Below are 13,443 nucleotides of genomic sequence, written 5' to 3' on the forward strand. Positions count from 1 at the left end.
TCGTTGTGCTCGTTGTTGTCTATCAGAGCGTCAGAACTTCAAGACCAGACAAGGGATCAGAACCACTATGAGGTGGGCCTATAGCGGCGGTTTGGTAGGCACTTAAATTCTCAATGTATAGAATCCAATCGTTGAGAGAGCAAGGATCAGTCCGGTCTGCTAGGACTGCAACCGCGGCGGCGGGAGAAGAAGCTCGAGCATACTGTGACTTACGATACCCAGGACGCTGATGCGGCTCCGCCAGAGCATTGGTCAATGATCAGACCCAGCAGCAAACTCGATTATAAGAAACCGGGATTATTCAAAATTGTACACAAAATCTGCCTAGTTAACTACGAACTCGCACTACCTTAATTAAAACATATGAATCCTTCTACCCGAATGGAACATGGCTGGACGGAAATCCTTGTCCGCGTTCAAGTTCTCGACAGCCGGCTGGAGCTCCTTCGGCGTGTACTTTAGAACAGCGGCGGTCAGAGTTCTATCCAAGTAGTTGGCCTTCATTTCGTAAACACCCTCCATCAGGCTCAGCGCCGCCACGCCTGCCGCGTTCTGTACCACCGATTTGCCTAGCTCAAGGGCATGCGAGAGCAGGCTCTCAGATTCGTCATGCTCGTGTCCGTTCTTCAAAATCACGTCCCTCGCAGCCCCCATGGTCCTGCTGCTGAGGTAGTCCAGAAGGACATTACAAAGCTTTCTCTTCTTGCGCATCATGTACGTCTGCCAAACGTTGAGAAGACCCGGTTCGGGTATGGCGTCGTTGAAGTCAATCTTGCCCGTTGGGATTCGGTGGCCGTTGAAGCTGTGCATCGAGCCGAGCTCGAGAGAGCACAGAAACCACTGTGCGCCTTCAACATCGGAGAATCTCGCCAGAACCCATTCGCCAGAAACAGCGTCAAGGTTCTCCTCTTCGATGAAAGCAATCATGCGGGTGACCTTTTTCTCATCCTTCGTCGTCTGGCCAAGCTCGTTGCCATCACCCTGGCCTGCTTCCTCTACTGATTTCGTCTTCGCATCCAGTTCGTCCTTCCGCCTGGACGGCTCACTCAGTACCTTTCTCTTAATGACTTGGGCGATCATGAGCTGCTTCTCCAATACCTGTTTCTCACATGAGAAGCTGACCATAACTCGAGCGAAACCAGTGCTAATGCTACACCACCCGGTGATCTTCTGGTGTGGGCTGGCCGCATTCTTGACTTGATTCCAGAGTTTTTCTTCCTCAGCAAAAATGATGATGACACGCTGGATATCGAATACGCCCTCGATTCCAGAGTTTGTGACGATGATTGGATTGGGAGAGATCATTTCAGTCTTCCCTTGCATTTTTGCCTGTCTCTCCCGGTTGGCCTCAACATCTGGTCGATTTAGTTGAGCATGTCCGTCCAGGATCTCCTTTGGCAGTCTTGCCACGACGTCAGATCCTGGACCAGCGACCACGCCGCTTGAAAGCGTGGCAAGACTGTCATTCAGCCATGTCATCACCGGGCCATTCAACCTCCTCACATCCTCTTCCAGAGAAGGGATGTCGTAATTCTCATCATCAACGGCCGTGCTTGCACTGCTGGGCGTCGGTGATTCTGGGGTTCCATCCTCAGTCTTGATGCGCCTGGCTGACGGACCCCACTTGTTCGAATATGATGTCTTCCTGCTGGGACCCAGAATGCTTCCCATGGGGTTCTTCGCAACATCGGCAATAGAATCGCATTGTCGAAGACCAGATTTCTGGCCCGCCGGGTGCTTGTCCTCGTTGTCTAAAGCCCTGCCACATTTTTTCGTAACCCATGCAATGATGCCCTCAATATGCTGGAGTTGAGGCTCGAGGACCTCAAAGTCGGCCGAATGGATGAAATTGATGATTTTCGTGATCCAATCGATGGGAATGAGCTTATGGTCGTGCTTCTTGAGGAATGTTATCGTCATGTGGAGCATAGTGACGACGTGTTGGAAAGTCTGCATCACACCGCTTCGCTTGGTATCCAGCAGCTCTGCCAACCGCTTAAGGGCCACTGATTGACCATCTCCGCCATCAGTGTGAAAAGCTTTCAGACTGGATGGATACAGAGAGCGACCACGGATGTGGCTTCCCATATCTGTGCCAGCCCAGTTGAAAACCGACACATCATTGGAGATGGTGAGAACCTCATCGAAGAGCCGTACCAGAGCTTTAGGCAAACCCTCGGCCGCGAAAGTAGGGAAGCGGACGCCAAGCAAGCCCATCAGCGAGTATGCACGATCGATCTCGACAGTGCAGACGCGGTGAGCCGCTAGGTTCATGACTTTCTGCGTCGGGAATTTCGACCGCTCGGTGCCATCCTGCCAGCTCTCCAAGGCATCTATCTTGCCAAACTTTGCAATATCTTCCCTGTCAGACCGGATCAGGTCTCTTGTCTCGGCGACCAAGCATCGCAACAGGAATTTGATCATGCGTCTTGCATCCCCCTCGGGTCTGCCGCCCATGTTCCTGGCAGGAAACACTTTCTCGACATCCTGCTCAAGACGAACGCTGAGATTATGAGTGAGGAGAAGCTTGCTGCTGTCTGCCGCCTTGACTTCCTTTCTCATTCCGGTGGCGGCGAGGTACACGGCCTGTGATATGCAAGGTATGGCCGTCTCCCTTTCGATGCTTCCCGGAATGTGCAGTCCAAGTGCGTCGAGGATCAAAATCAAGTTCTGCGCAGCCTTGATCTCTTCCCTGTCAACAGTAGCGCTCTTCGGAACCTACAAGCGCAGTTAGTGGCTGTGGGTGGTACCATGACTATGGCGAGCTCTCACCTTGCGTTCCAGGCTATTTGCTGTCTGGTCCCAGAATTCACGTAGTTTCTCCAGGCCTTCAGGAGCTGCACTGCCCACGTACAGCTCGATGAACGGACAAAAGAAGTAGTAAGGGCCGAGATTTTCCACGGGCCTGCCTAATGGTTCCCACGCCGAGTTCACATAGAATGTCATCTTGCTCAAGACAAGTTCTTGTAGCGTCCAACCACGAGTAGACCATTCCGGAGGATCATCACGGATGTTGTGAAAACTTTTGTAATTCGGTTTCGGCAGTTCGGGCTCCGTTCCTGTTCTCCTCTTGAACCTATCCCACTCTTCAATCCAGTCATCCTGAGGTCTCCTAGTATCGAGGTGTACCAGGCAAAAGTCGGCGTTGGCGTACCAATCTCCCATGAGTGAGAGTGAATTGACAAGTTCGTTCGCATCGGCTTTGTTGATGCAGCATGTGTCGTTCCAGAGATATCGCCTCTCGCTGGTAGGGAAAAGCTTGGAGTCAAAGATTTCCTTTGAATGTTCCAAGGACTTCTTGATCTTGATCACAGACTTCCACCGCTGCAGAAGATCAAGGAGCTCATCAACGGCATCGCGAATTAGGCCCTCTTCGTGGAAGAACTTGATCATCTGCTCCTTCTCTGGCGTTGACGTCTCCTGGGTCACATTGTTGAGATTGATCTGTGCCTGGTCGACAGCCGTCTGTGCTTTCTCCAAGTCTGCTGCGCTTGGATTTGGGCTGCTTCTTGCCGGTTCAGATTTCTGTTTGCTGGTACTGGGGCCGAGGGCGACGGTGCTCTCCATCTCGAGCGCTAGGGTCATGAAAGCGTCCGACTCCAAGTCAGTGTTTTCCAGCTGGGCCTTCGCATCACGCAACTGCTTCGTAGCAGCCTTTTGTCGCCACTTGATCGAATTGACCTCGATACGCTCTGCAAGTAATTTCTCGACGTCGTCGCCTTGTCTCCCGGGGACTTGGCCAAGAAGCTCCCTGATGGTCTGCTCGCTCTCCAGGATCTCTTGCTCACACAGCTTGTAAATCATGTCAACGTCGTTTTTCGCGTCAGGTTTGCCTGCTTTGACATTCTCGCTGTTGTGTTTCCGCGCTTTTTTGACATAGTCGTAGGTGACCTCGGTTCCCTTCCACTGATGCGAGAGCATACAATAGTGGCCCACGTCGTCACTGTCCCAATCCACCATGTTTCCCGTCCCAATATCAAACATGCGTCGTGGGACATGCCTTTTCTCATCGAGTGAAGGGCCTAGTAGCTCATATTCAGCCTCCTCCTGCGCCTTTTCAGGAATGAATGTGGGCTTGAAGGTCGGAGTGAGCCAGAGATTCAGAATTCGCCGTAGCTTCTCCGGGTTCTTCGAAACATCTTCGAAGGTGTCGCCCGATCGCTGATACAGGTCGGTAGCCTTCTCTCTGAGGGCATCGCTTGACTGCTGAACGAGGTCGGTAGCCCTCTTGTTGAGGCTGTCCTTGAAGCCGCCTACAAAATTCATTGTGAAAGGTACACCTGACTTGATACCGGTAAGCGATGAGAAGATATTTCGACCTGGAAGTCTGACGTAGTAAGCATAGAAAGCAAGAACCTTGACAAAAGTCGACGGCCTATTGGAAAAAGTGTCGCGAACTTAAGTGAGACGTTTTCACTGCACGCTTTTATGCTAATAATCTATAGCGGCTAGTTCACCAGGTCCATAGGACTGTAGGAAATCTACCTCTCCTGTCAGAGTGAAGAGACTTCCACAAACATCTTAGACACTATGGAGAGGCAATCTCAATGCGCTAGCAGACTGCCCCTCCAGAACTGCAAGTCGGGCCGTAAATTGACAAATTAGCCTCAATGAAGCTTCCAGCTGCGCATTGCCAACTCAGCGTGCATGGTCATTTCAGCAGTCTATACCGCACTTGGCTGACGAAAGCAGAGGCTAAATGTCGGATATGGAAATCTGGGATCGATGTGTTATCTCGCGCCCCATCCGGTCTCAGAGCCCATCCAATCACTTATGCATTTCAATGTCTGCTCGGTAATAATTGCCGTTGACCCTTGTGGTTCATGCATGGAGCTGAAACATCCTGGCTTGTGCAGCTGAACGATCTCCACCACCTATCCCGCAATGGGGAGCTGTACCAGCAACATTTGAAGCGACCGGGGGATGGTTCTGCTCATATTACCGGCTATCTCGGGCTCATTGCTCTATCATCGCTCTGCGTCCAGAGCAATCTGAATCAGAGTATCTGCTTTTCGTACATAGCGAAGTGCGAAATTACATATCAAAGCGCATTACCTTGCCATTCTGGACACTTGCCACCTTCTCATCCGTGTGGAGGAGAAAAGAAAAGAAAAGAAAAAGGAAACACCATGGCATCGTATCACAGAGTCCTCTCGATCTTTGACAGATCCATCCACGACAAGAATAAAGAATGCGATTGGTGCGTAGCAGCCCTTCCTGCGCCGTCTAATACTAATAAAGGCTTGTGCAAAGTGACATTCACCCATGGGAACTTCTTATCAACAATGAGCGCTGGTTTGGCAAGATCCGCCTCATTGGCTTTGTCGACGCATTCTTTCTCATCTGCTACTCGACTCAGAATCGCTTCAAGCGTGGCATCATCATCTACAGTAAGCTTGACGAGATTCCCGTTACAAGAGAACCTTCCTCGAAAACGTCCAGCAGACTGATCTGTAATAGAGGAAGATGATACCATTCGTAGCATCTTAGAGGATGCGAATCGGACCAAGGATATAGAGCCTATTGATGATCAAGGTAGATCCCGACGTCTCTGTCGATACTCCTTTTGCATTCAAGCTGACATATTTGTTTCGCAATATTCGATCAGTGCCACCAAGATACTTCAAGTTTGTCGATGAGCCGGGGGAACTTGACTACAGAATCACCAGCATAGGGCATATCGTTGATCTTCGCACGGACTACTCGGCGTCGGATGTGAAGCAGTACGAAATCAAAATGCGCAGACCGAGAGATCTAAGCTTAAGAGGTGAAAAGTCCCACACCCATCATATTGCACAATTTGAATGACTGACGAGGTGGATATCCCTGTGGAAATAGGGCCGATATACCGCGGAATTACCCAACATTCCGTCTCTGACCTGATGAAGGATGTTGTCCGCCTCGGGATTGTCTCGAATGCTGAGTTGACGGCCAAGCTTATCAATAAATTCGCGAGTGGAACTCAGGCTGAGGATGCCATGAGGAAGTGGATAATGGCTATTAGTAGTGGCGGAAATGATGGCAGCAATGGAGTTGCGTGAGAGGACACATAGAGCATACATAAGGAACTTGTGTAGAGATGAGGCTTACCGTGCTAAGAAGGCTATCTACTAATCGTGCAGGGCACCCGCTCCTATAGAAATGGACGCACCCTTTTTGGATTTGTGTGCCTTGTATGGAGTTCATTACTTGGTTTCTCAAGCGCTCGCGTGCATCGTCAGATTTCTCACTATTCACGACCACGCTCTTCCGCTTGTCGAGCCCTTGACACAGATACCTAGCTCGATCTCCTGCAGTGTGCAGCCTGTAGCATCGTTTCCATCACAACCAGCACCCCTTGGATCAATGAAGCCGCCCTTGGTGCGATGATCCTCGACGACGACCACAGTAGTCGCTTGGATCTTGTGCTCTGGGCCAGACTGTTCCACATCGTCTAGGCGGCGATGATACCTCCTTCTGCTGCCGCCGGTGCCGGAGTACGAGAGGCTTGTCTTGGTGCCCATCCACGTGTAGATAGGCTTAAGCAGGGAGTGAAAATTGGGTAGGCATGCACAGATGATGCCGACTTCGAGTTCAAGCCCGGACATGATTCCGACTTCGATGAATTCCACTGTACAAATGGAATGTTAGAAATTAGAGCTCAAACCAAATGACTTTATTCTAACTGATAGAAGCAGGGAACAGTGATATCTGGAAACCTCGCCACGTTTCGAGCCAAGGTGGAAGGCTGAGCGATGTAATCACAACTTACAAGTTGGGTTGTTTGACAGAGTGAACTTGTTAATCGTCGTAAGGCGGAATAGACTAACGGCGATGACGCTTGATTTGACGAGTGTAGTTAGTTCCGAGGTCCATCCCAGTCTGACCTGTGTGGCACTTACAAGATCCCAAACGTAAACATGATAGCCGACAAGATCTTCTTCCGCAGCGATAGGTTCAAGCGCAAGATAAAGGGAATAGGGACCAGCATGACCCAGAAGTCGATGGCGATGGTGACGAAGGCGCCCGCCCAGAAGATGTCGTTGGTGCTAATACAGGAACCGCCGCCCTGACCTTCCCAGGCTTTCCAGAAGTAGTCGATGGGCGTACAGCCAAACAAAATGGCAAGGTCAAAAGCAATGCAGCAAGTGATGATCAGCACGAAGCTGAACTGGATCAGCCGCCGTGCCAGGGGAACGTGGCCGAACATCCGGTGATAGAAGAGCAGGATCGATAATCGCACAAGATCGCGGCTCGTGATATATAGCACGAAAAGAGCATACATCGCTTTGAAGATGGTTGTGATGTCGTCAAAAGGAACAGCCCAGATGTCGGTTCCTAGGCCATGAGGTTTCACTGCACAGAGGCGTCATCTTAGCTGTGTTGCAAGAATTTCGATATGTGAGAATATTGAAAAATATTTGCAGACGTACTTGACCATGCTACCGTCATAAATGCAACGCAACCTAGCTACAAGCATGGGAGTGTACTAGTTAGCCTTCATCTGGCTAAAGCAAGCTGAAAGCGACAAAGGTCGACTCACAAAGGACAGTGCCATAATAAAGTCATCCCACCAGACCGGAACCTTCGCCTTCAGTCTCGCGATGACGCGCAGTAGGACACAGACTGCAGCTATCGCGGTGAAGGCCATGAGGACAGGTACATAAGAGTAGTTAACGTTCGGAGAGATGCCACAGGATGTAGAGGTTAAGTTTTTGGTGAATAAGGCTTCCCGGACGGTGCAGTTCTCGGTGACGCAGGCAGTGGCTTGTGCATTGAGATTCTCATTTTGACAAATGCAAGTCAGGTTGGAAATAGCACAGTTTGAGGCTCCAATTGCGATGACCAAGCATTGTGTCTTGAAGAGATTTTAGAAACAGGAGAGGACTCAGATGGTTTGTAGGTAGAACTTACAGCGCATTGGGGCAAAGCAGCGGCCAAATCCTGAACGGTGGACATCGTGAAAACCGATGGTATGATTTACTGTTTCGCTTTCATACGCAAGACACAAGTCAGTTTCACACTTTATGAACCGTCACCTTCGTTTATATTCAAGTATGACCTTGCTGACGATCCTGACGTTGCTCTAATTTTTTGTCACATGGCTGCACCGCTTTCAGCTAGTTTCTGGTTGACAGCTGGACGTGTGGTATGCAGGCTGTATAGATTGCAACGTTAGTCGGCTATATTTAGGCAACGAGTACTGCATATGCAGGCCCTTTGTTCAGGCAGCAGAGTTTTGGCCTCTTGGATGTGGTGGTGGGGGCGGAAAGTGAATTGCCCACCCGACCATGGGCATTTATGTACCGTGAACTTCATCAGGCTCTGGATGAAGAAGGCAATCAACCACAGCTCCACGCCCCGGGATACGATTGTAACTCTATCTTGTAACAGAAAGAAGAACTTTAACGCCTTAAATGCTGAATTAGTACTCAACAGAGTACAAGGGAAAAAAGATGAGGAGACAAAACAGTATACATGTGCGCTCAAGTTCATTATATAGTTAGACTTCATTTTTTATTGTTTAAAGGTGTAAAGTACCCGAGGCAGGTAGAAGGCTTATCGGCTTTTTCTGAGAAGAGAGAAAATGGGCAGGTCTATCGATGATCGACAGCCAGCGTGCAGTTCAGCTGGCTATGGAATGCTTGAGCCACCTATCAGCGCGCCGGGCACCACACCCTGGCAACGGCGAACGCCCAGTCATATGATTTGTACATGATGAGGTCGCATTTCTCGCCATTCGGGGACATCCTCTCATTCTGCGTTGCGAATCACATGCAGTATGTGTTCAAAGGCTCCCCCTCCCTGCATTCGATAGGCCGGTCGCTTTGCATGGCTGGGGGCCGAGCATAATGCGCGCTTGGCTTCCAATTCTGGCTCCTGTGCGGGAACGCCGGGTTCTTGACGAGCAACCCCACTTCGGATTGGCAGGTCACTGCCTCGAGTACACATCGCCGTTTTCCATGCCGCGTTTTGTCTCTCTATTTTGACTGTCTTGCTGAGCCGAATACATTTCGAGTGACAACATCGACTGTCCAGTGCATAGCAAGGATGAGCAACAACATAATAAAAACAAGCAGTGTAAGCTATTGGCACCGCAGTGTTGATTGACCCTGTCAATAATTGGGATCTGGCACACTGACTTGGTATCTGCAGATTGTGCTCTTGCTTGCGGCTCTCGCTACATTCCTGGCCGCGAGAGTGCAGGTGTTATCGCTAGCTTATTTCAATGCGCCGGCGCGAATGCCCAAGCATACGAACTTCACTTCGTTTGAGGTTAAGTTCGCAGATCAGGTCCGGAACTGTGAAGATGTGGTTCTCATCGAGGATCGGGGTCTAGCACTCCTGGCCTGTGACCCGGGCCGAGAGATATGGAACACCGTCATGGTAGGAAGTCCACATTCTAACTCTTTCTTCACAACATGGGAGTCTCACAAGCAGCAGGGCGACTTTGTTGACGGTGCCGAACCTGATCCTAATGCGGAGCTCTACGCCTACAAGTACGACGATGAGTCGCTGCCTGACGACAAGGCTCTCAGGCGAATCGACGTTATCGGATTCAACTCAGAGCTGCGCACGATAGGATTCGAATACCATGAAGCCAGCTCCACGCTGTTCGTGACCAACCACGGACGCCAGGGCCCGCGCATTGAGCAGTTCCACCTGGACCTAGAGGCCTTGACAGCCACTCACGTCGGCACCATCGTGCATCGGTTGATTCATATCCCGAACTCCATCGCCGCGGTGGGTGAGTCAGAGTTCTATGTTACGAATCAGCACTACTTTACAGCCGCCGAGCACCCGCTCCTCTGGGCCCTCGAGACCTATCTCGCGCCGCCCCTCGCGAGCATTGTGCACGTGCGCATCTTGGCCGACGGGACCGTCGATGCCGCGGTCATGGCCCGTCAGGCTTACCCTAATGGCATCGTTCTGCTCAACGACACCACCATCGCCGTTGCAGCCACAAGTCAGCGTGCTGTCAATTTGTACGCCGTCTCTCACCCGGCGGCGCAGGCGCAGCAGGCCCACCCCACCTTGAAACTGGAGTCGAGCTTCGGACTACCGTTTCTGCCCGACAATCTCGCCGTTTCTAAGAGCGACGGCGCGCTGCTTGTCGCCGGCCACCCGCACCTCCCGAGCCTGGGAAAGTTCGCCCGCTCGCGACGCATCTGTCACCGGCCAGACGTGCTGGAGAATCAGGGCGAGGAGGCGCGGGACATGTGCGCGTCTACAGGCGCTGCGTCATGGGCTAGTGAGTGGACACCAGAGGGTGGGGTCCAGCACATATACGCTGGGTGGGAGTATCCGACATCTGCATCTGTCGTGAGGGACAGAGAGAGGGCCGTGGGGATGGTAGCAGGGCTCTATGCGAAGGGATTGCTGGTTTGGCGGGATTGATAAGAACATGTCCCTAAGGGAGGGGAGCTGAGCAGACCTTGCAGCTCCTGTTCAAATTCAATAATCGGCTCAAGGAGAGGGATCTTAGAAGGCTTGTGCTTGAGCTTAACTTTGTCGTGCAAGAGGGTTCGGACTGAGGAGAAGGCTTCGTGGGCATTGCTGCCTTGTGCAACTGCTGTACCCTTGTAGGTCTCTAAATAGCTGCATGATATACTAAGATTTAAACTATTTAAGAGTATCTTCTTCTAATTACTATCCTATAAAAAGAATCTTGTTATTCTTAGTGATAGATTGATTTAGTAATGATAGAAATACATATAGAATTAGATAAAAAATCCTTGAAAAGTTCTGAAATTTCTTCAGAAGAACCAAGCTATTTAAGCTTAAAGATCCTAGTTTATTATTCCATACTAAATCTTGCCATGCTCATAGAGGTCATTATTTCCCTTATAGATACGTCTTGAATAATCGTAGTGGTTTGTGAGTACCAAATAGATTGTATTGTGTTTCGATTTTCTGGAGGTGTTTGAGGATGTGGAACGACAGGAAGTGTTCTATTCAAATGACAGCATTTATATTACATGTCGAACCATGAAGGAGCGCTGTCACAGGAGGAAAACAAGCATTACGTGTTGTCCTGTTATAGTAAACTTGCCCAGTGCTATGCGTTTGCACATGTTCAGACTATACGGTTCGGACTATACGGAACGCGAGAGCATAAGAGCACCCTTTGATCAGTAGACACCAAGAAGGTGCTATGTCTTATCTCCGATTCCAGGTTGGTACTTAACGAGCAAGTGATGGAGAATTCATGCTCTCTGAGATGTGGAAGTGAGTACCTTACCTAGGATGGTTGCCTACTGTGTTGGGAACCGGGAACCTCACAACAGCTGCTCTACTTCAGGATCGGTATTCAGGTTAGATCGAACGCAATGAATATGCCAATTTATTTTACAAAACCAGATGATTCCAGATTAAAGAACGGACATTACAGACCAGAGTACAGGGACCCTGCACGCACTCAAGTAGGTTTGGTTGAACTACCTCGGGTCCTGCCTGCTAGCAAGACATGTTCTCAACCCCTCTCAGATGCGTTGGGCGACTCCGCGCTCCGTGTGGCCACCAATTCCAATAAGCTCCGCGCTTTCTGCACGTTTCCACCACTTTGTGAACGCTGTCGGTGCCGTTTCGTATTTCTTGTGCAATTCGAGGAACATGTCCTCAATTTCCTTCACATCCTTCTCCATCGTGGCCGCCGTGCTGGATCCCAAGCCCCGGAACTCGAAAAGAGGCACTGGGCGCTGGGTGTCGACTAAATACTCGGGCTTCTGCTCCAGATTCCCCATTTGAGCCAGCATCAGGCGGTCCAGGTCCTCCGCAAGGGAGTCCTTTTCAAGGGCCTGGAGGTCATTGATTCAATCCTCAACAGTTACCGTCTTACTCTTGCGGTCTGTAAAGTCGTATGTAAAACTCATTTTGCCCCTAAAGCTGTTACTATCTTCGATGCCTTACTGTCACTGTGCCTTTAACTGTGATAGGGGGCCGGGTGGGGGGCGATGGGCCAATTGGAAGCAATATCCTGGTGACTTTACTTACAGTTTATTAGAGGGCACCATCTTGCCGTTTATCAAGTCGCAGAATTTATTTGGATCAGCGCTGGTAATATTGTTAGGTATTGACTTGTAAGATTATTTCACTTTTGAGTTGATTTTTGAGCACTTACATAGTATACAGCTTCTTCTCATCCTGATCATAGTCATTTTCCCGACATGCTAGATATCCCAACAGTGTGAGCCTATTGTGATCTTTGTCAGGATGATGATCTAAATGGAAGAGTCGAATAAAATGAACAATTCACATTGACTTACAAGTCACACCTGCTTCTTTAAATATGGCTTGAGGCCACTTTCAACCAATTTGTACATCATCAGAAAATTGGTCCGCGGCATAATTGAGCTGACTTTTTTTAGAGTGCCCACTTGTTTGAGCTGTCCAGCTGCTTTGGCGTAGGTAAGAACAAGGGAAAAGAAGCCCAGAACATCGTCCTTGACGGTAGCCTCTTCAATGCCGAGAGGGCTTTCCTGGAAAAACTCCTTGGTAACATAGACGAGGTTACTGGCTTTTGTACCAATAAGTACGTTTCGTTGTTTAGTAACAGCCAAGTTTATCAAGTAATGAATGGCTTCTAGAGGCATAGGACCTGTGGCCTGTTTCGCCCATGCCAGGTTCGAAGCCTTGCCCATGATCGACTTGACTCTCCAGTCGCAGGTGATTGCCTCGACCGTCATTTCCGGCGTCTCAGTGTTTGGATCCCATTCGATCTGAATGCCATGCCGACAGCCTCAAGTCAGCAACGGCGTCCATTCAGATTTTGTTTCCTGTCCAAGAGAAAGGACGGGGGAGGCTTTGAGTAGACAGAAAAAGAAGTATTCATACCAGGTCTGCAGCGACGGCTTTGGCAGCGGGGACCGCCATCGATTCGCCCAATTTTATTGTTTTGCCATCCAGAATATACTCAGGATTGCATAGACCCTGGGCACGAGGCGTGGAATCAACGGTGAGTTCCCAGTTAGTGCCTTTTCTTCCTGCTAGCAGTTTGCCCTTGGCCTCCTAAGTCTGTTCTTGAGTACATATCTGCGAGTAGAGGAGCAGGCCACTGCACTCCAACTCTCCCCCAAGACCCGCTTGCTGAGGCGGAGGTACATTATTTGAGGAAGTCGAGGTATCACTGCTGACTGGGCTGGTGCAGCGTGATAGTGCCGCTAGGGAAAGCAGCGAGAGGACAACAGAAGTAAAACTTCGATAAAAATGCATGCTACCTAGGCCGTACCTTGTTCAAAAGAAGTAGAAAAAATGACTCGGACAAGCTCGTTGAACTGGACTGGTTGCATTGGAAAGAGATCGCGACGAGGGTTTAGAATTCGAATGCTGATGCATAAATATCAAATTTTGAGTTGATTCAGTAACCATCCTGTCCGGAAATGTCAAGAGAGGTGGGTATTAATATTGTATATTTTCGCCAGTATTTCCTCTCTCGCCGCTCCTCGAAGACATGATTTACAAGGG

General features: G+C 49.9%; 4 protein-coding genes across 4 annotated transcripts; 1 reads left to right on the forward strand and 3 right to left on the reverse strand.

Annotated features, from left to right (window-relative positions):
* Positions 1-302: 302 nt before the first annotated feature.
* M406DRAFT_348654 (uncharacterized protein) lies at positions 303-4,266 on the reverse strand (the record flags this gene model as incomplete). Its single annotated transcript, XM_040922411.1, has 3 exons — positions 303-2,718; positions 2,851-4,161; positions 4,213-4,266. 3 exons carry the CDS (start codon positions 4,264-4,266, stop codon positions 355-357), a joined length of 3,729 nt encoding a protein of 1,242 aa, XP_040770946.1. The 3' UTR covers positions 303-354.
* Positions 4,267-5,115: 849 nt separating this feature from the next.
* On the reverse strand, positions 5,116-7,971 carry M406DRAFT_358665 (uncharacterized protein). The gene is made up of 9 exons (XM_040923966.1): positions 7,894-7,971; positions 7,523-7,837; positions 7,413-7,449; positions 6,882-7,335; positions 6,752-6,819; positions 5,839-6,610; positions 5,609-5,767; positions 5,461-5,535; positions 5,116-5,390 (listed from the first exon to the last, which is right to left on the reverse strand). Exons 1-6 carry the CDS (start codon positions 7,936-7,938, stop codon positions 6,234-6,236), a joined length of 1,296 nt encoding a protein of 431 aa, XP_040770947.1. The 5' UTR covers positions 7,939-7,971; the 3' UTR covers positions 5,116-5,390; positions 5,461-5,535; positions 5,609-5,767; positions 5,839-6,233.
* Positions 7,972-9,030: 1,059 nt separating this feature from the next.
* Positions 9,031-10,624, forward strand: M406DRAFT_348657 (uncharacterized protein; the record flags this gene model as incomplete). Its single annotated transcript, XM_040922412.1, has 3 exons — positions 9,031-9,060; positions 9,136-9,366; positions 9,424-10,624. 3 exons carry the CDS (start codon positions 9,031-9,033, stop codon positions 10,375-10,377), a joined length of 1,215 nt encoding a protein of 404 aa, XP_040770948.1. The 3' UTR covers positions 10,378-10,624.
* Positions 10,625-11,462: 838 nt separating this feature from the next.
* M406DRAFT_75343 (uncharacterized protein) lies at positions 11,463-12,665 on the reverse strand (the record flags this gene model as incomplete). Its single annotated transcript, XM_040925832.1, has 6 exons — positions 11,463-11,777; positions 11,811-11,865; positions 11,974-12,033; positions 12,101-12,149; positions 12,246-12,282; positions 12,357-12,665. 6 exons carry the CDS (start codon positions 12,663-12,665, stop codon positions 11,463-11,465), a joined length of 825 nt encoding a protein of 274 aa, XP_040770949.1.
* Between the last annotated feature and the right edge of the window lie 778 nt (positions 12,666-13,443).

Source organism: Cryphonectria parasitica (assembly GCF_011745365.1).
Source record: "Cryphonectria parasitica EP155 unplaced genomic scaffold M406scaffold_11, whole genome shotgun sequence".
Lineage (NCBI taxonomy): Eukaryota > Fungi > Ascomycota > Sordariomycetes > Diaporthales > Cryphonectriaceae > Cryphonectria > Cryphonectria parasitica.